This window comes from Phalacrocorax aristotelis, chromosome 15 (genome assembly GCF_949628215.1).
Source record: "Phalacrocorax aristotelis chromosome 15, bGulAri2.1, whole genome shotgun sequence".
Taxonomy (NCBI): domain Eukaryota; kingdom Metazoa; phylum Chordata; class Aves; order Suliformes; family Phalacrocoracidae; genus Phalacrocorax; species Phalacrocorax aristotelis.
In genome coordinates, this window is record NC_134290.1 from 2,800,665 (window position 1) to 2,821,668 (window position 21,004).

The following is a 21,004-nucleotide window of genomic DNA, read 5'->3' on the forward strand; positions in this document are numbered from 1 at the left end:
CCAAATGATTATTTTTCAACAGCTTCCCGGCTTGCAGCTGGCAGAGGCAGACAGGTACAGTTGCTATGGTACGACTGTCACAGTAATTTAGCCCTACAGAGCTGGCTCCTGCGCCTGAATTTAACGGGGCAGCGTGGCAAGAAGGCAGGCTGGGGGGGGAGCGCTAGCGGGGGACGAGTGCCGGCCGCTGGGCGTCTGCGGCAGGGGATGCTAACGTGCAGAAATCCGCCCAGCCGCCTCCGCCGGCCTTTCGGACAGAGGGACGAAGCCTGCCACCTCCCGATTTGTTCCTGCCTTCATCCTGGTCCGAATGCAAAGCGAAATATCAGCTCTTCCGCAGATCCCCTCCTACCTGCGCCTGCCCGCGGGGTGCTGGGCAAAGAGAGTCATGTCTCTGTCTGTCCTGCCTTTGTTTCTTGGTCCTCGCTGACAGAGGAGTGTCTGCCATTGGGTCTAACGCAGGGCAGGGAGTTTTTTATTAATCTACCTACCTGTTGTTATAAATCTATTTTAGAGTTGGTGAGATCAAAGAAAAACACCCAGGACTCGCTGAGCATGCCAGCACCTCCCAGAGAAGATACCTGCTTATTATCTGCCTTTATTTTCATGCTTTAAAGACACCAATGATTCACTGTTCAGTTAAAGCATGACGAGATTTCCTTCCGAAACTTTGCATCTCAATGCTCGAAATCGCCAAGCCCATTCCCAAGGCACTGGGGAGGTGCAGAGCTGGCGCAGGGAACACCATAAGCTTTAGGAAGCCCCAGGTTTAAACACCGCTGTCGGACTTGCATTGAACTCTGCAAGAGAGCTGGGGGCTCAGTCATCTGCTGGTCCCAAAGAGTGTGAGCTGGTGACTCAGAGGACTTCAAGATAACTGCTGTTGGACACGTGTGACTGAAGAGGTCATTCGAAATGAGTAGAGAGCTTGAAAATCCCACTCTAATTAATTATTTAGGTTTTGTTGCTGTTTCTCTCCTCTTTTGCCATCTTACAGGGGGGACTTCTGCTCCCAGCCCCAGTCACCGCAGGGCTCTTCCCTCCTCCACCCCCGCATGCCAACCCTGCCGGGGCTCTGCCTGGGCTCTGGCCACTCTCAAATTCTGTGATTTCACCCAACCAGCGGCTTCCTTCTTGATGTCACAGCAAGTTGTTTGGGTTTTTTGGTTTTTTTTTTTTTTGTTTGTTTGGTTGGTTGGTTTTTTTTTTTCAGGGGAAGAGAAAAGACATTCAAGTATAGTGGAGAAAAATCCAGCTTTACCTGGACAACTGGAAGATAACTTCTCTCGAGCCTTCCCCAGCCTCCCATCTCCAAGAACCATGCCAGGACCAACCTCCACTTCTGATACCCCCTCCCACGGTGGCTCTCACCAAGATGTACAAACCACCGCAGTCACGACCCTTATATCCCAAACCCCATGAAATCTCAATCCTTGCACAGACTTCAATGAGAGCCTCCAACGCTTGCAAAGCCTTTCACGAAGCTTGTACTCATAAGCCACAATTCTCCCTGCATGCAGCACCTTGCAGGACCAGGGCTTAGGAGCCACCAAGTCACCGCAGTAATCACCAGCGGGTCAGGATTTCAAAGGAACCCACAGCTCCAACAGCGCTGAGATTTGGGGATTTATCTCTCCTGGGCTCTTTTGAAAATCCTGATCAGAGTGCAGCTCTGGTCAAAAATAAGTTACGCTAAAAATAGCGCTCACAGGAGGGCCTGGTACAAATCTCCGCTCCTCTAGGATTATTATGAGTCAGCTTGTTTCAAAGACAAGAGGAAATTTGTACAACGAGCAAAGCAGTAAACAGAGAAGCGAGATTTAGCCATGCCTCGTGGGCTCCCAAAGGGTACCCAGGGCATCCTTTGGAGAAAGCACCCTTGCTGTTAAGATACTGGCTGCACCAAGAGTCAAAAAAAAAAAAAAAAGACCCAACAAAAAAACCCCCCAGATTCAGCTGTAGAACCTCCTGCGCTGAGCTGGAGGAGAATAAATATAGAAGCAATGAGATATTTATAGGCAGACAGCTATTTTAACACAGCTCTACTTTAAAGAGAATCCTTATTTAAGTCTTGTCCCTGTAAAGCTGCAGGATGACTTAGAAAAATAACCAGATTAATTATTTTCATCAGAACAGAGAAACGTGTAGGGAAGATCAAATGCATGCAAATGCATTAAGAATGTGGGAGCTCGAGTGAAGTGCTTCTGTTCTGGTGACTCAAATACAACAAGGATGTTGAGACCTCCTGAGCGCGGGCTAGTCTCCCGAGAGCCCAGCCTGACCACATCCGAAGTCTGCCAGGGATCAGAGCCAGACAAAGCATTAAAAACAGGCACACGTCAGCTCACTGGCAAGGCAGGCTGAGGGCCACCACGCCATCGCACTCCCCCGAGCAGCACTGGCCTCTCCAGAGATGCGACCAACGGCGAAATGTCAGATTCCCTCATTATACTGGAAAAGCAATGTGAGCAGGAGTATTTCTAGACATACTGTATTTACTCTGAGAATGGTCCTCAAAATTGGAGGTGCAGCTGCTACCCAAGCTACGATGGTCGTTCTCTTCCTGCGCCTGCCGTGCCCTGTCCTTTCCCAGCCTGCAACAACTACAAACCCTGCTAAACCTCAGAGGCAACTACGTGCCGTGGGACACATCTTTACAGGTCACCTGGAAAACTCTCGGAAGAGGAGAGCACAGGGAACAGGGACTTGCATGGTACAAGCATTATCTGACCCATCGTGGCATTCAACGATGATGTTTCTACCCTATTTCTGCAGAAAGCTTGTCGCTCACCACCCCTGCAACGTCTGGATGAAGAGGAGAGAGATTTGCAGCACTGCAGAGAGTGGCAGAGCCCAGGGTGGAAGTCAACAACCCCAGCCGATCCACGACCACGGGACTCTCCGGGCAAAGAAAACTGCAGTGGAAGGAACTGCTTGTTGGGTTTGGGGTTTTTAAATTTGGTTCCTTATTTCTGCCTTAGCATGGAAGAGCATTTTACCTGCAGGAGGGCTGCCCCGCAATAACAGTGCGATTGAGTTGGACAAGCAGGAGCGCGGATGCCTGCGCTCAGCAGTGCTGTCCCGGGGCCAGGCACACGCGTCCTGCCACCGCAGCAGAGGCAGATCCTCCCCGAGGGGATGGACCTTTGCAAGGCACAGAGTGAGCCACCTCTGGGCACTTACCACCTTCTCAGTGGAGGGAGATGTCCCGCAGGCAGGGACATGCCTTCCCACACTCTCCTTGCCCAGCATCAGTATGCAAACACTGGCAGCCATGAACCCTGACAATGCAGCCTTGCTAATTTAATAAATGGACTTTGACGAGGCTAAGCGTCTGCTTCAGCGCTCCCCATCCCCCTGCCCAGCCCTGCTCGCCCCCTCCCAGCTCAAAGCCGCTTCAAGAAAATAAATTAAACCACCCAACACCACCACACAGCCCGAGCGTTTTGCAGCTCTGCTCTCCAGCGGGAGCCAGAGAAATGCAAAAAGAGGGCAGAGCTGGGCAGGACAGTTCAAAGGCAGCGCCGAATGCTGAGTGGGGCATCTGTGCTGTGGGGTGCAAGCTCTCCCCATCATCCCCCTTCTGCTATCCTCCCCCCCCAAACCTTCAGGAAGGCTCATCACAACGCCCTGGGTGTTCACGATCAATTGCAGGCAAGAGCAGCTGACAGATGCCGTCAATGCAGCGTGGCAGCCACAGGCTCGCTGAGAAGGTGAACGTGAGGTAGAAACGAGGGGCTGAGGAAGAGAAACCATGTTCTTCTCCATCTGCTGGCGATGCCTGTGCCAGCTGACCTGAACGAGCTGTAACGCACGCACAGATGCCGGGAGGCAAAAGGAAAAAAAAAAAATAAAGAAGAGAGGCAACGACACATCTAAAAATAACCTGCAAGGGCTGACTGGGATCCAAAAGGGCCAGACTTTGCCTTGCCCAGAGGGGGCATGTCCAACAGCTTTTGACCGCTGGCTGCCCGAGCAGGAACACCCAGCTTGCAGGGAGCTGGAGGAAGGGCATTCCTCCATGCTGTGAGGCTTCTCGGCCAGATGCTTTCAACAGAAGATGCTGATTTTTAGAGGCCTAACACAGAGGTGCAGCTCTCCGAGCTGGTACACAAGCTGCCATGTCCATGCTGGAGTTGAGGGACTAAATGAGATGGGAGGGGGTAACGACTCCCCAAGAAGAGATGCTCTGCTTGAATAGATGCGCTTGCCAAGTTATGAGCTTTCTTCTGATTCTTGCACTGATGTCAAGCAAGAGGGCTTGGGAGACCACCTTTCACCATGGCTTGTCCTCCTCTGAACGGCCACAGCATCCCATGTACCTCCCAGAAGCAACATCTCTGCTGTTTCCTTCTGCTCTAAACCCATGCTTCAATGTCAGGTACAGACCAGGACACACTTAAGGTACTTTCAGTTGATGATGTCTCCAAAGCATGTTAGTTGCTAAATCCAGTAACTTTGTACTGAAGACTCCTTCCTGCTGCCACGCAGACAATGCCAACAGTACAGTCACAGATCTCTCTTCCTCAAGAAGAGTGAAAACGATTTTCAAATGTAACCTTGAACATTTTGCCTAACACCACCAGAGTATTTAACATTTCTGATGGACTCCTCTGTGCTCACAAGCCCCAAGAGGTAAACACCCCTTTCACAGCCCGCAGAGAAAAAGCAAGGCTCAGCCTCATGATGCTATTTGCCAGCAGCCAGTGAGATGGAAACAGGCCGGCATCTTCCACCAAACTGCTGGAAAAAGCCATTTCCCTAACAGATGCCTGACGTTCGCAGGAGAACTGAAGACACAGCCTTGCTGCCTCTCAAGCCACGGGCCATGCGACAAGAAGCAGCGCAGAGAGACGAAATCCCACGCAGTCGCTTCAGGCGGGAGATCCCCGACACAGGAAAGAGGAAGAGCCGATGCTAAGCGGCATCACTGCGGGCTGGTCACATCCAAGACGCCAGATGACAAGCAGCTGCTAGGTGTGGTGCTTTAGCCCTGTGAAAGGAGGTTCAGAGAGCTTCCCTGCAAGCACTCGCGGCTCATAAGGTCAACTCAAAGGTGGGAGAAACCCGCTGTGCCACAGAGATGCCAACGTCCCCAGGGGATGTGTCTCTGTAGGAGGAGCCTGCTTTCAGTTCACACACCAGGTGATGGCCTTTTTGAGGAAGAGGGGACCTCAGAAAGGAAGCAGAGCCAGGAAAGCACAAGCAGAGTTGATTAAAGAAATGGAGTAATGCCTAGATTCATAGATTCTCTAACATTTAATAAGCATTAGAAAGCACTGGCAACACGCAGCACTCGGCTGTGGGTACCAGAGGCTGATGCTGCTGCTGGTGCAGGATTTGCTGCCCTCATCCTCCGCTCCTGAGGGTCCAGGGCTCTGTGGGCATGAGAGCCATGGGACCCTTGGTGCTCGCAGGACTCCTCTTCCCACAGAAGCAGGTAGCTCCCCTCCCAAGGCTTATTGCAAAGCTTTTTAGTCTCAGATATGATAAGCCATCAGCTCTTTGCTGGGGGTAGAGCTGTGCCTTTTAATGTGCCGTTTCCTTCTCAGCTCCGCAAAGGCAGGGAGGCCCAAGCTGCTGCTGCTGCATTTTGCCTAGTGCTGCAAGAAGCGTGGCCATAAGGTACATGACCAGAGAAAAGGGGGAGGTGATCCTTTCAGCCCCAACCCACAAAAAAAATACAAGGGCACCCATGGGAAAAAGCTGAGACACCTTCTAAGGATAACAACAACAAAAATCCCTGGGGACAGATCAGAATCCCTGCCGCCTCAGAGCCTCACAGCGGGAGCGAGCTGCCAGCCAGGATGGGCTCGGGAGCACCGAGCCTGCGTGGGAGCTGTCAGAGTCCCAGCCCGACGTTGTGCAACGGTGAGAAGTCCCTGCAGAGGTGACAGCTCTGGCAGATGCAGTGAGCAAAAAGCCGAGAAGGGGAGAAATGAGAGAGGAGGCAACGGCAGCCAGGGAAGCAATCTTCGCAGGCAGAGCCAGGCTGTCCTCGCTTGCATTAAAAAATGAAAGGGACGAAACTGGTTAAAGACCAACTTTTAAGCAGCATCCTTCCTTCCTACAGGTAGGGCAAGGCAGGTTGGCAGCTCCCCTCCCTTCCTCCTTCCCTCCCCCAGACTTCCCCGCTGCAGCAGACCTAATTTCATGGGGTTTTTGCACAAGCAGCGGGGTGGAAAATGATCATCAGGAGCCAACGCATGGCAAAGCACCCCCCAGATCCCTCTGCAAGTTGAGCAGTCCCAGCCCAGTCCCGCTGGGTCGGTACTGCAGCAAGGAAAGAGGCTACCAATGAGCTTTCCAAATCACAGCCATGGTGCGGAGGGGGGACCCGCACTCCCCCCCATCCCCGTCACCCTCCTGGATGCTGACGAGAGAGACAGCGCAGTCCTGCATGACAGCGTGAAATTAATATGATTTTGGGGGAAGCTGGCAGTGAGTAATGAGCACCTGAAATACCTCGCCGCCACCCCCTCGCTCCCCCGAACTCCTTTAACCCTTCGGCTGCTAGCGCAGCAGCTGGCTCAAAAGGTGGGAAGAGTAAGACCTGGGTTAAAGAGAACCAAGGAGGGGCCACGCAGCCCATGCGGCACCTGAATTTGCAGGGCAAGTTTCGGCACAAATCCCGACGGTGCTGCTCGTGATCAGGCCCAGCCTGTGGAGGTGCCGCGAGCGGCGCTCAGCGGCTTCGAAGAGTCATCGCTGCTGCCTTTCCAAGCAAGGCTCCACAAGGAGGTGTTAAAAAACCCTGGGGGGCTGGAAAGGGACCAAGCCTGCCCTTCACACCTCCTGGGCAAGTCGCAGAAGACCACCCATGACGGAGACAGCCCAGAGTGCCCAGACCAGAGGCACGGCAGTCCCTCCGCTAACAAGCGGGCCCGTGAGAAGCAGAACAAGGGAGATGGCTTTCCCAGGGTCCATTTCCCTGGTGTCTATTGGAAAGAAAGGTTCCGTCTTCAAGGGCTTATGTGAACTCCTGGACGTCTAGTAAGGGTCAATCCCATAACACCACCTTCCTGGGAAGACAAGCCTTAGGAGCTTCATCCTATACTTACTTGCACCAAGTTCTCAGATTTATGATCTCCTCTCCTCTGCCAGATGCCTGGAAGTGGTCAGGATACTTCTGGGGGAGGAGGAGAGGGAGATGAGAAGACAGATGGTCAGCCCGATCTGCCTTAGCTTGGCTTTGTCGGGAAAAACAACTCAGGTGAAGGAGCACAGACAGAAATGTTCACAGTGCCACCGGCTGCAGAAGCCAACACGGTTCAAATGCCTCCAGCAGGGGCTCTGCCCCAGGGGAGGTAAGAGACTGTGCAACGAAAAGTCCTCAATTGTAACCATATCCCAAAGGCTTAAAATTCACTGGATTGGAAGAGGCAGAAATGCTGTAGCAGGCTTGAGGTTAAAAAAAATAATAATGCAAACAGAGATGCAAATAAAGGACACAGTGTCATCCTGAGGAGAAAACTGTGATTCATTAGAGGCTTGTTCAAGACCTTCTCATGAAGAGAGACTGAAAAATACCCTCACATATATGCTAGCGACAGACAGGAAGGTGAATGGATCAATGTCACCACACAAGAACTCTAGTTAAGAAATGCAAGAGAGAGAAGAATTTTAAGATCAAGAAAATAATTGTTTTGATTGTTCCTTGACTTAAAGGCTAAGACACAATCTCAAAAGTTAGTCCAGTGGCATTTCAACATTGTAGATTCTGCAAACACCTGGCTGCTGACCCCCAGAGTAGCCTCTGTGGCCAAAGGACAATTTTGAAAATGAGCAAGAACTGGCTATAAGACAGGGCAAAAAATAACATGTTTTTCCTTCCTTATATATAGACACACACATACCCTTCTTAACAATTCAGATAAAAGGAGACCATATAATACTAATAGCCCCGAGCGGGTTATTTACAGGAGACAGCAGCTCCTATAAGCTTTGTTTCTTGCCTCCTATCAAGGAGGAAAAGCCACGTGTACACATGCACACACGCGCCAGTCCCACTCAGAACAGAAAAATGGCAAAACCCCCAAAGCGAAATCCCAGAGTTACATCTGAATAAGACCTTTCAAAAGCGGCCCCTTCCCCATCTCCCTCCACCTCCCCAAGCCCCGCTGCGCTGATGAGCAATGGAGTCTGTGTGTAAAACTAATTAAGTTCCATCGGGAGGTTCGGCTTGGTGCCCTGGTGAGAGATGCTTCAGCAGGAGTCAAAAGGAAGCAGCCTAGAAACTCCCTTCATTTGCGTTGGATAACTGGACTGCGCAAAAGCAGGTAGCCGAGAACTCCTCAGCAGAGGTTTTGGGCGAGCAGAAAAGGGGACCTGTGGGTACGGAGTACGTGGAGTGCAGAAGAGGGGAAAAAAAAAAAAAATCTAAAAATCCAGTATTGCAGTGAATATTCAAGACAGGGAAAGGGATGTGCTGAAAAACATTCCTTCTGCTCTTGGGAAGATCCACCTTTTAAAGCAACCCTGTCAAGATAACACAGAGTTAAACATTTCCTTATCTATGTTAAACACCTTTATGATTCAAACTGAAAAACAGCAAAGAAAACCTGTTTCGCTCTCCCCCACCCCGTGGCTCATTTTGGATAGTCAAATTAAAGTAGCCAGTTACATTTCTGGTCTCTGAATATCAACCCAACGTTGCTATTTTTGTGTTCCCAGCACGTAAGGAAAAGGCTTGAAGAAGGACCAAAAATAATAAAAAGAAAAGTTTAATTTATGCTTTTTGAGATAATAAGAGAAATAAACCAGCCCAGCAGATCCCTGCATTCTCATCTGGAGTCTTAGCTCACGAGGCCAGCGCACATACCTGCAAGTTGCTGCCCAGAAAAGCACCTGCACCCTGTATTTCCCTGCGCACCGCTCCCAGGCACCTGCAATTTGGACACGGGAGCGCACAAGGATTAGTAAATCCCCTGTGCTAAGCCGGGCTGTAAGGATGCGCCTGGGGCGGGCTGTGCAGGAGAAGGTCGCACATAATCCAAAGGCATTAGAGAAGTAGATGGCACGGGGTGGTCCAGGGGTCCAGCCTAAGGGGCAAGACTTAAATCTTCCAACAGCACCAGCAAAGGGGCTGAAACGGGGCGGTAACAGAGACCAAGGGCAGGACGAGAGCCAGGTTATGCAGTGGGAGCACAGGGGAGACCACAGCAGCCCAACGCGACAGCACTGCAGCCAGGACCTGGTGCAAACACCAGCTCCGAGTCTGCTGGAAGGCTGCAGGGAGGAGACGCTGCCAGGGATGCTGGAGGGCAGGGGAATGTAATAGCAGAGAAACTCCATCTTCCCCTTGCAAACCAAAAAAAAACCTACGAAAAGCCACCAGTGGGGCAGAGCTCCTCAGCCGGGAAGCGGGGAGCAATTAACCAGTTTTCTAACCGCACCGAAGAAAACACATCCAACAAAGACATTTTTTTTGCAAGTGCCATCGAATTACATGGGAAGAGGGGGCCCACACAGCCGGCAGGCGGGAGGGGCAGAGCCGCACCGGGAACACCATGGTGGAAAGCGTCAATCCAGAGCAGCATCCTGCAGCCCCCCGCAGCCCCCCATGCCAGACACGCTCCTCCTCAGACGCTCAGCAGCCCAAGGCACAGACCCTGCATCCTAATTAGGAAGCTGAAATCCAGCATTAACGCAAAGCACCACAACATCTGCAGGCATCATCGGAAGCCGGTTGCATTTACATCTCTTGAGGATGTGGCCTTTAACCGGCTCACTGATGTTCCTTCCAGTGCATGCGGCCCTGCAGAGCTCCAGGCATGGTTTTGCACCATGGTTTTGGGAAGCCATCTTTAAAACGGGAATCAGATATTATTATCCCTAGGGACAGACTGAAACGTGGCAGAAAGTGCTGTTCGCACAGGAATCCATGGACACGCTGAAGACACCAGAGCACAGACATGCACCTACACATGTGCCCCAATGCAAACCACCACCGGGGAAGCTGCCCAGGCTCTGCCTTTAACCTCAGCCCACTCGACGGCCTAGAGCAGGAGCTCAGCTGCTCGCCCGCAGCGGCCTGGGCTGCCCCGCTGGTAGCACACTCATTTGCCTGTGGCTTTGCCATCTCATCTGAGCTCCACATGCAATTAGGAAGCATACCACATAAAACAAGGGCTTGATATAGGCACAGCCACTGGAGACCACCCAGGTGAACTCATATTCCCAGCTAATCTCTGTCACTTCCCACCCAACAGCTCGACACCAGGCAGGGCACGTGCTTTCCGCACGCAAGACGCATGCTGCTGCCAACCTGAGAGCACTGGCCAACTGAAACCAGGCTTCCCCAGCCAGGCATTCAGCCTTTCAGCCTGGAGATGGCTTTGGAGATCACAAAGAAGGGCCGGTCACATTTTCAAACCACCTGTTTGTTTCCTCGAGAACGCTATACCGTGATCCCACTCAACACCAAGCTAAACTCAGAGGCATCATTACTGCTGTCAGCACTCAAACATGTAATGAGACATGTTCCAGTTCTTGCTCCTAAAACTGTTTTTGACACGCTTCCACCTGAACGCATGCCTCTCGGCAAGATTCGTGTTCCACAGTCCTTCCGTGCGCTGGCACCAACGCCCCAATTCACAGGGGAAGCCGGAAAGCTGGAACCCCACGCCAGCGGACGGGTGCAGGGCACCCACCGATGCCAGCTGCTTCCCCGGGGCCTTTCTGCTCGTGCAGACTCATTTTTGTGCACCCTCTTCAAGCACAGTACCCTGGGACAAGCAAAGGTGTGAGTGCTGCAGAGGAGCTGGCAGCTCGGTTCTGCGCAGATACCTTCTGGCAGGGTACAGCCCCGCTGCCGTTGCATCTGAGCACTTGTTCTAATAAAGTTATTCTCCCAGTCCTTTCAGGAGTTGTGCCCGTTCTGCGAGGCACCTAAGCCCCAACGCGCAAAGGTCATTAAGTGAGTGATCAATACTGGCCGGAGCAACACGAGCAAGGAATTGAGCAAGGCATCCAGAGCGGACCCCACAGGACCAGGCTCTCCCCTCTCACCTGCAGATTGCTCCAGTACAGGAGTTTGTTCATCTGACTCCACGCCAAGTCACAAGGGCAGCTGCTGGGCCGCAGGCGCCAGACTGAGAAAGACCAAGAGGCCCTTCCCTCGGCAGCAGTAGCCTCCTGGGGAAAAGGGGTGGCTCCGGGGAACATCTCTGTTCACTGATAAGGGAGCAGAAACTACTAGCTTGTAACCAGTAGCTACACACAGGTAGAACAAGAGAGATTTAGATGGCAGACTCTGCTCAGCACCCAAACAGCTACCCCACACTTTTCCACGTCCTTCAGACCGAATCCAGCTGCAGACTGACAGTTGGTCCATCTTGATAGAATGACTCAGAAATGCAGCTTAATCTGTTCATGGATACAGGGAATGATCCCCACAGTGGTTTCTACCACAAAAAAGGGTCGATTGGTCTGCTCCACCTCCTTCCAGCAGTACTGTAGCCCAGCGTGCCCAGCGCCTGCACATCCAGTGACCCTGCCCTGCCCCCCCGCCCCTCAAATAATATTCTCAATATTTCATCTATGTCAATTTAATTTTGCTATGATTGTAAAGGGCTGAGAGCATAATAAATAGAAGTTTTATAGTCCTATGAATCACAGCCATGTTTGCAATGCACGTGCCCTTACCTAGACTCTGTAGGATGCCAGAGGGAGTTTCCAGCTGTTGAACAGTGGAGAAAGATCTTCACTTTGGCTTTTCCCAGGAGGGCACAGTACACGCTGTGGGACATCACTCACAGCAGACAGCAGGGAGCTAAGCAGGTGACGTGGCCAGGAGGAGGTATCTCCCCTAGGACAGATCTGCTGATGTGGTCAGGTGGCAGGAGGAACAGGCAGACCAATGCACCCATAGTTACTGGGAATCACTGGGCCTGCCCACCATCTCCAGAGCGGACCTCCAGCATGGGCTGAGCAGCTCCTGGGGCTTCCCCCCAGTGCTCCAACCACCAGCTTCATCTCCGCTGGCCGCAGCTGTGCAGCCCCTGCCCTAGCCCCAACAGACCCTCACACCACGAGCTGGTGCCCTCTGTGACTTCTGCAGCTCCCCCCACATTCATGGACCATCTAACTGCAGGGGGACAGAGCGGAGAGAAAAAATTTCAAGCAGCTAAGAGGAAGCCGCAATAGATTTCAAAACATTTCTAGCACAACATCTCGGGTTTTAAAAGCCAAAGCATCACTTGCAGAGTAATCTGACCGTAGGCTGTTCAGCAAACAATGCTTGCAGCACTGTGCATTCTAGGGCTCTTTGCACTGAATATTCCAATTAATACTTCCCAGCACTTGCTTAACAAACTCACATGTTTGTGAAGGGACTGATTTTTTTTCCCCTCCTCTGCCTTTTGGTAGCAAAGATTTCCACGGCTTCAGCAGGGCAATGGTACTCTGGAAAGGAGAAATTGTCTCCAGTCATGTAGACTCCATTACTGGGAGAAAGGTGTGAACAGCAAGCATGTCTGGCAGACGGATTGATTATACCACCGTGTCCTTTATAATGGGAAATGAAAAGCCCATTCTGATAACTACACTTTATTATAATAGGTCAGAAGAAGTGAAAGGCATCATCTTATAAAATTAACTTCATAAAGACTGCCTTTAAAAAGAAGTATCTCTGCCAGTTTATCCACCGTATCTTTCTTCAGAGATTTTTCTTCTTCCAGAAGAGACATGACTCCAAGTCTTGTCCCACCGGCTGTCTTCACTTTTACCCTCTATCAGAGGGAATAGATCGGTTTTCTCCTAATCAGTCGCAGGCACTTGTTTTGCCAGATGCAATAAATGCCATGTCTTTGTCAAGACGGAGAAAATAGTCAGCAAAGTAGTTAAAATTAAAAGAGACACCCACCCCCAAAGGCCTTCCTAAGCAGCAGCTTTTCTTTCGTTACAGGAAAGTCAGAACATGGAGACAAATGCACCCAGCAACCCGTTCTGTGCGCTGGCATACCTTTCAATTGCTTTTTCTGCTAGCTGCTTCCTCGGTCACACTGCAGTCCAGTGTCTCAGCTGATAATAATTTTATAATTTTACAGCTTTATACAGTGTGTTTGAATTCAGTTCCTACAGGTGAAAGGCAAAGGGTGGCCAGACGGAGATTAAAACACCTTCCGCGCTCACAGTGCTGACACCTGATCTTGCTCTGAATTTTCAGGGTTAGGGTCTACTGCAACTAACTGGCAGAGGAGGGCTGGAAGTGATGGTCATTGCAATTTTAGGGGAATTATAGATACGGACCCAACAGTAAGTTCTCTGATTTATTTTGCAAAGAAAAGAGGAAAAAATGCCAGCTCCAAAACATGCTACTTGAGATGCCACTCTAAAAACTGCTTCCTTCAGTAGTACGAGCACCAGGTATGTCAAAGTCTAGGCAGACTTTCTACAGTATCTGTCCCTCCGGTTGCATTTGATTGGGTAGAAATCTTTCAGAAGTCTTTTTCTAAATCTAATTGTTCCCCCTTTGGGGAAGACAAAACATACATCTTCTTGAAATGCTGAATTCTTGAAATATGCCAACTGCAAAATAGCCTTATTTTTAATACTCATGAAAGCTGGTGCAAAGAGGGGGAAGGAGAAGATGCTGTGAAACAAATAGTTAATTGGAACTTCCAATGAAGGCTGCATGGATCTAATGTGATAGATTTTAAAGAAGCCTCATTTTCAGAAATTGCCAGAGCTCCAATCTGTGAAAATGTGGCCTTTCACAGATCTCCAATTCAGCTTGCCACATCTAGACTTCCTTTTGAAAAAAAAAAAAAAATCTTGCCATAAAAGCCCCCCAATTTGGTAGCAAAAATTAGCAGCCTTCATGGAATATCAATCCCTTTGTCTCTCCTCCCCTAACTATGGCTCTTTGGAAAGAACTAAGGAGCATTTGTCTATTGTTATTTTTCCAGGTAGTAATGATAAGAGTAGAATCTAATAAAGAACAAAAATGGGGTTAAAAAAAAAAACCAACACACCCACAAAAGCTAAATCTTCACACCTAGCCCAAAAACAGCCCCTATAATTGAAAAGCATTTCTCCCTCTGAAGAAAAATAACACCTATCGGGTCTCAAAAAAAAAAACCCCAACCAATCCCCTGACGGTGCATGAGAGTCTGACACCTCCTGCAGAAGATGGCAAGAGACGCCCTGAACCAGCACCACATGGCCCAGCAAAGCCATCGGGTGTGGAAGGTGGGCAAGGACCATGGAGCCCTGCAACAAGACATTTATTTGGCAGGTGGAGGACTTCAGCTGTTAACCAGACCATTCACGACTCCCATTCAGAGGAAATTAAGCACCACCTTTCTCCAGCCCAAGAATTAGCACTCAATATCCCCAAACTCCAAAATTAAAAGAAGCACGTTTGCTTTGAATCTCCTGAAAAGTATGGGGTGGGGGATCAAATTGAATTTTACACCCACTCACAGACCTTTCCCGAGGGACCGGCTGGCCTCCTCCCTCCCAGGGATCCACCCCATTGCCGGGGACCGCCAGCAGGAACCTGCCGGGGAATGCGGCTCCCCGAACCTGCTGGTGCTCGTGATGCAGAGGACACGTGGTTGGGCGATGGGAAGCACGCGTGTCACCAACCACTTTCCAAAGCACAGCGAGGTCCTGCCCAGAGGATGGCGCAGAGCCTTTCCCCGTGGTTTGCACAGGCCGCTGGAAGCAGCTGGGGAAGGGCAACAGCGAGGCGGGGCACACGCAAGACAGCCACGGTCTCCTTCAGCTGCTGTAAGAACACGAACGATGGTGCAGGGCAAGTCTAAGCGTTTAAGTGATGGATGCATAAACAATTCTATTAAAAAGCGTAAAGACAACCAGGGCAGGATTTCCTGGGCTGTCAGTGCTGAGCAGCACAGGTACAAGAGCTTTCAAAATCCACTATTCAAAACACCCAACTCCCTAGTTTTGTTCTTCCGGTGTCATTAACACCAACCAGGGTCCATTTAGAAAGGAAGACACAGCTCCTTGGCAAAGCTCAAAACATAGGAATTTTTCTTTGACGAAGCATGTGTGTGTAGAGATATATATATTTTGAAATATATATTTGCATAATATAAGTATTTGTCTGGGGTAATATATACACACACTAAAATATATATTTATAAAAATATATATACACTGTGGGTACATACATTTATTAATTTTTCTCCTTCCCAGGTGACTGAGGAAAGGAAAAAAGCAAGCACAGAAGGAAGCAGGTTGGGAGACAATATCAGCTGCAGGGCTGGAAAGTGGCTTTTGAGTATGTGAAACAATAGAGGAGCTGCTCGCCCTGCAAAGCCTCCCACCTCCGCGGGCCCAGGGGCTGCCGCCCCGCGTGGCAACCCCGGTGGTGTGGCCCAGTGGTCCCTTGCTGGCTGTCCCCGGGCTGGCTGTCCCCGGCGTGGTGGTCCCCACCAGCCTCTCCTGGGCAGGCTAAGAGTGCCCCCTGCAGCCCCGCCATCCCTGCCGCCTCCGCCGCCAAGCACTTGTTTGCAATTTCAAATAAATAAATAACGAAATACAAATAAGACGGGTTCCTAAATGCAGAAAGAGCCAAAAACTCCTGAGCGAAGGCATCTGATTTAAAACCACAAAAAAAGCAATCTAGGAGGATGAAGTGTTTAGCAGCGCTCTGTCATGCCCGGTTTTAGCCTCTCTGAAGGGAAGGAGGGGTGGCAGGGGTGGAAGGAGGATTGTGGGTACCCCCCTCCCCCAAGCCATTGGCTTTTGTTTTGAGGATAAAAAAACCACATCTCTGCATATCCTAGGTAAATGAAACGGATGTTCACGCACCGCTCAGAGAATGCTGTCAACAGCGCCCGCGGCTAGAAGCCGCAAGTTCCTTGCAATATTAATCAGACTGCTCCTCCACCCCTCCTCTCCACAGCACTAAGGTGCTAGACAAGACAGGAGGAAAAAAAAAACCACACCAAAAGTCCCCACAGTCGCTGCTGAGCTTGTCTATCCTCATGATATACCATAAGCCTCCCAACTCCTTGAACTTAACCTAAGGGCCTAGAAGGCAAATAGATCCCCCTGGTTTTGTTTGTCGCAGCTTTGCAAAGGTCGCATCTGTAGCCAGTGTTGGGTTTTAGATTAGCAGTGCTTCACGTGCTAAGAAAACTCAGCACAGTGACTTGGAAGTCCAGGGTTTTTTTTGCCCTGTTTCATTCAGCAGGGCCTTTCAAGGCAGCTTTGAAGCAAAAGCATCCAAGCTGCAGAGCACGAGCAAGAACAATCTTTTCCTCTTCTACAGGGATCTTTACATTGTGCCTACCATCACCCTTCCAGCAACGTGTGTCCAAGAGCCAAGTCACAGTCTGTGTCCGGGTAAATCCCCAGAGCCCATCTCAATACAGCTTTCTTCACCACGTTAGAAGGAAACAGCCTACCAGCCACATGGGAACCACTGTCCTTACCTGTGGTCAAGCCAGGAGAACATCACACACTCATAAAGTAGGCAGAATTAACTGTACACAGGGAGATGCGTAGTTTCCTCTGCAATGAACAAATCACTGCCCCACAGCTCCTCGCAGGGCAGTTTTCACTGCATGGTCTAAGGAGGTTTCCAAGGGTTAAGCAATTCTTTAACTCAGTCCCTTTGGAAAGGGATGCCACAGCCCTGACCTGACAAACGCGCCTGCCTTCTGCTTAGGCAGACCCATGCTCCCAACGCAGTAATTCACCGTGAAGCTATCACCCTTAATCTGCAGATGGGAAAAACTGATGGGCAGAGCTGGACACCGACTCCCCCAAACTGCTTCTGCAAGGCAGCAGCAGAGCAGGGACCATGGCCTGGGTCAACGAGCAAAAGACTCTTGTCCCGGGAGCAGAAAAGATGCCCTATGCTGTATTTTCCAAAGTTTTACCTCTTTTCTGGGATGCATTACAAGGCTTAACGAGTCACTGCACAAAAGGCTGAGGATACAAAGAAAACAGATCAGCCAGCGCACAAAAGAATGCAGGCTGGGATCCTGAAATCCCTATTCAATGCTCAGCACCATCCCAGGCAGGTCTCACGGCTGACGAGGTATTTCTTGCCGGAGAGGGTATTACAGGCAGCGCAGTCCTGCACCCTTGCAGACACAGGGCTGCCAACCGCAGCGCAACACCCCGCTGCCCGCACGAGGCACACGCAGTGAAACGCTCGTGGAAGGCAAAGCAAGATATAAGTGCTCCCTCCACGATGGGAAGGAGCTACACCATCACGTGGGCAAGACATATGGAGGAGGGAGCCAGCCCCAGCTAAAACCTTTCACACCAGCTGTCTGCAGCGGCTCTCGGTGCGCCTCCCCAGCCAGGTGTGCCAAGCATCAGGGAAGCTGCTGCAAGCCTTTCAGGCAAGAGGAAAAAAAAATATCCAATGCTATGTTATTTACTTGGCAGGCAGAGAGATCTCCAGGCTCCACGGGTGTCTGCTGCACAGTGATGAGCCACCGGGTCTGACAGCTCACAGTGGCTCCAGCCAAAACCCTGGCTTACGGGATCTCTGTCTCACCAGCAGGATTTCTATACTGGTATAACCTGCCAAGCCATTTGTATTTACATTCAGTAGAAGACTTGTTTACTTCCATAAAGAAGACAAAACTCGTAATATTTACAATCCGATAGCAAGATGCTATAGGAAAATCATACCAGCTTCAGCCTGCAGAGCTCCACAGACCCGACAGAAAGCGCTTTCATACCTGAAGAGTTCCCGGATTTCCCTGACGGTGGCCTGGAACGGGATGTTTCGGACCAAGATCTTGGAAGTTGTCTGCTTCTTGACCGTTTGTTTCTTCCGAGATGATTTCACAGGTGGCCTATGAAGCCAACAGAAAAGTTGAAAGAAGAATTAGCCAGCTAGCTCACACTGACATCCTCACTGGCATCTTACTGGCGGCAGTGGAAATGTCACACAGTGCACCGACAAGGAATGAATTTCAGTGATTTAAACAGCTTTGGTTTTTGTTTTTTTTTTTTTAACTTCAGAACGGTATCGCATTTGGACAAGACAAGAACTTACCTAATACCAAAGCATTCCACATTGTAGACTGGATACCTACTGAAGGGTATCCCCAAATCAAAATGGATGAAAATGGTTTATTGAAGAATCAAAATACAGAGTGCAGACGGGGAGCGCTCAGACTGCTTCTGGTCCCCAGGGACCAGATTTTCAAACAGATTTTGACATTTAAGAGATACCTCCCCAGCTGGGTTTCCAAAGTGTCTAAAGACAGTTTTTAGGTGTCAACATTCACCTTCAAACATCGGGATTAATTTTCAACTTTGCATGTAGGAGATTCTGTACTGAATAAAAACGAGGAAGGAAACCCTAAAAAGCAGGACTCTAACTCCAAGACACCATCCCCTCTGCACCTGACTACCCAAATGAAGTTAAATCCAAAATTTTTTCAAGCAAGAAAGAAACCTGGATTTGTCTCGATTTGATGAGAATTGGCAGCAGAACGTTATTCTTAAGCTCCTGTTCTCCCTGATGAACTAAGGTAAAAGGTTTCATCACCCAGAGAATATTTGCCTTCAAGAACTCTTTGAACCCACTGGAACTTGGGCTATCGGTTGAGTTTGCGATGCGGACCCAACTGTCACCAAAGCAGGGGTTTTGGAGGCCCCTTTTCCTTGAGTGCGGAAGAAAACTCAAGCGCCTGGTTCTCACTTTGGGCTCCTTTTTTGGGTCCCACTACTGCATGCTACTGGCAATGTGTCATTTAGTGAGCAACACCTCTGCATCAGCTATTCATCATTTTTTTTTTCCTTTTCAAGTGAGGCTGACTAAGGTGACTCTGAGTAAAGCACAACAAAGGCTGATGTGTTCGACAGCCAGAGCGCTGCAGGTTGCATCCCTCGTGCTGCAGAGGTCCTACGTAAGAAATTAAGAATCTACCAAGCATTGCTGCAGCTTAAATGGAACCAAGTTACAGAGGTGAGACGTAAGCTTTACCTGACAGCTCTCTCCGAGATTTTCACTTCCAGCTTATGGCCATCTACAGAGCAGCCCTAGAAGTTAAAACAAAGAAACAACAACAACAAAATCACAATAGATTCCACGATACAAGCACAGGATTTCACATCTTCCTCTTTTCCATACACTCTTCCCCTTCCCCCTGCCACGGGTTTTCCTCTGTCGAATGCCACTCGTGCAAGGCAAGGCTTCTGATACGAGGCTGGAGACAGCTTGACTGACTGAAGCAGCAGCCAACATCCCTGATCTAGCTTTCCATCAACCTCAGTTCTGCCACTAAACTGGCAAAGATGGGTCACTTCACTGCCCTGGGGCTATGGTCTCCTCTCCCTCTAGGCCGCAAACTCTTCAGGGCAGTGACCGTCTTATTTGTTCTGGAACAAGCCAAGGATGTCTCATTGGCCATCAGTAGCCAATACAGCAAGAAAGCCTTCTACCTCTTGCTTCCTGTGCCTCAAAGAGCTTCCTGCAGTCCAGCACCGACAACGAGCAGCATCTTGCCTTACCAGCCCTGACAGGGCACACGAATGCAAAGGCACTACACCAGGATCCTGGGGCCCTGCTGCCCACAACCTCCACAAAACACCCGTTTTCCTGCTCTCTCTCTTCCCCAGGATTGTGTCTTTCAAAAGGATGGAGAACGCACATCTACCCCAAGACTATGAAATGCGAAAAAAGCACCTGTTGAAGGTGGGGGACTCATGGATTGTGGTCACTGAACATGCACCGATTACACAGTAATTCCTTCACATCTGCCCAGAAATGGATCACTCGCTATTCTAGCAGCAATGGGAATGATTTACTCCTTCTGAGTGCGGCCAAACCCTGTGGCATGTGTCATAGGGAAGGCAGGGGGCTAGAAGACCCTGAAGCCATGGCAGATTCACGGAAGGTAGAGCTGAACTTTGCAGCACTAAATACTAAGCAGTATTTATTCTCACTGTGAGCAGGGGCCTGGGTCTCTGTCACCTCTGCAAAGGGAACATTGCAGAATAAGCTCATTGAGTTTCAACTATTGCACATTTTCTGCCACCTCTGTATTGGATCATGGCTAGGAAACGCTCTTCTGCATGAGGTCTTGTCCCTTTACACACCCTCTTTCCTCACAAACCTGGCCCATTTTAGAGGCTTCTCCACCTGCACAGTGTAACTCATAGCACTGACATCCTCAGCTACATTTTGAGCCCCACAGCTCATCCAAGCCTTTGCCCAGCATCTCTGAAAAGGAAACTGGACCAACAATGCTAAAGCTTACCTGGAGCCGGCGCAGGGCTTTCTGGGCGCTCTCTGGCTTCTTGTACTCCACAAACCCAAAGCCCATTGAAAGCAAAGTGCCTGTCAGAAGAGAAAGGGGACTCAGTAAGCTAGCAGGGAACAGTGACAATATGAAGCAGAAGATTCAAAAACAAATCAGAAACACGCACTGTTTGCCAAAATCGGGGGGACAAAAACTAATAGCCTAGGCAAAGAGCCAGCCTGCCCGTGCCCTGACTCTGATGCTCCTTGTGAGCACCCCTTACTGACTTGTTCTGAGCAAGATGCTGCTCTAGAACAGCTTGTTTTGGGCCCGGTGACGAAGAGGACATAACTAATGTTGCGTGCAAAGCAGATTTTTTTGCTTTGCAAAATTTCAGTGCAACCTCCTTAAATAAAGCACCAAGTCCTACAAAACAGCTGCTGGTCGTAGTCAGGGTAAGTGGATCCCATTACAGATACACAAACATTTGTTTATACACAGGACTATTTTCTCACGAGTGAAACGAGACCTTCATTTGGAAAACTTGCCCGCTCCCCTGACATGGGTGTGACTTTCATTGCAGGATAGCGATATGCAGGTTGTAGTTTGGTCCCCAGAGGAGACACTTCTAACCTGCAATCCCTTCAGAAATCCATTTTGGCCAACGCTTGACAAGCAGACAGTTACTGACCACTGCTGAGAGCTGGGCATTGGAGTTCTGTTTCAGCTTGGACTGCCCCGTGCTGTATGCCGCATCATCACCAAGTACAAGCCCTGTGTTTCACTTGAGAGACAAAGTGCCTTGGAGTTCTGCA

The 21,004-nt window shown here is 50.0% G+C and overlaps 1 protein-coding gene across 2 annotated transcripts in view; it reads right to left on the reverse strand.

The window, feature by feature from the left end:
• Nucleotides 1–21,004, reverse strand: part of RBM19 (RNA binding motif protein 19) — a 73,274-nt gene that overhangs the window by 35,766 nt on the left and 16,504 nt on the right. For both annotated transcript variants that reach the window (XM_075109989.1, XM_075109988.1), the window contains exons 19-21: nucleotides 20,208–20,287; nucleotides 18,932–18,987; nucleotides 17,676–17,792 (exon numbers count right to left, since the gene is read on the reverse strand). In XM_075109989.1, the coding sequence (XP_074966090.1) occupies nucleotides 17,676–17,792; nucleotides 18,932–18,987; nucleotides 20,208–20,287 (253 nt within the window). The remainder of the gene's footprint in view (nucleotides 1–17,675; nucleotides 17,793–18,931; nucleotides 18,988–20,207; nucleotides 20,288–21,004) is intronic.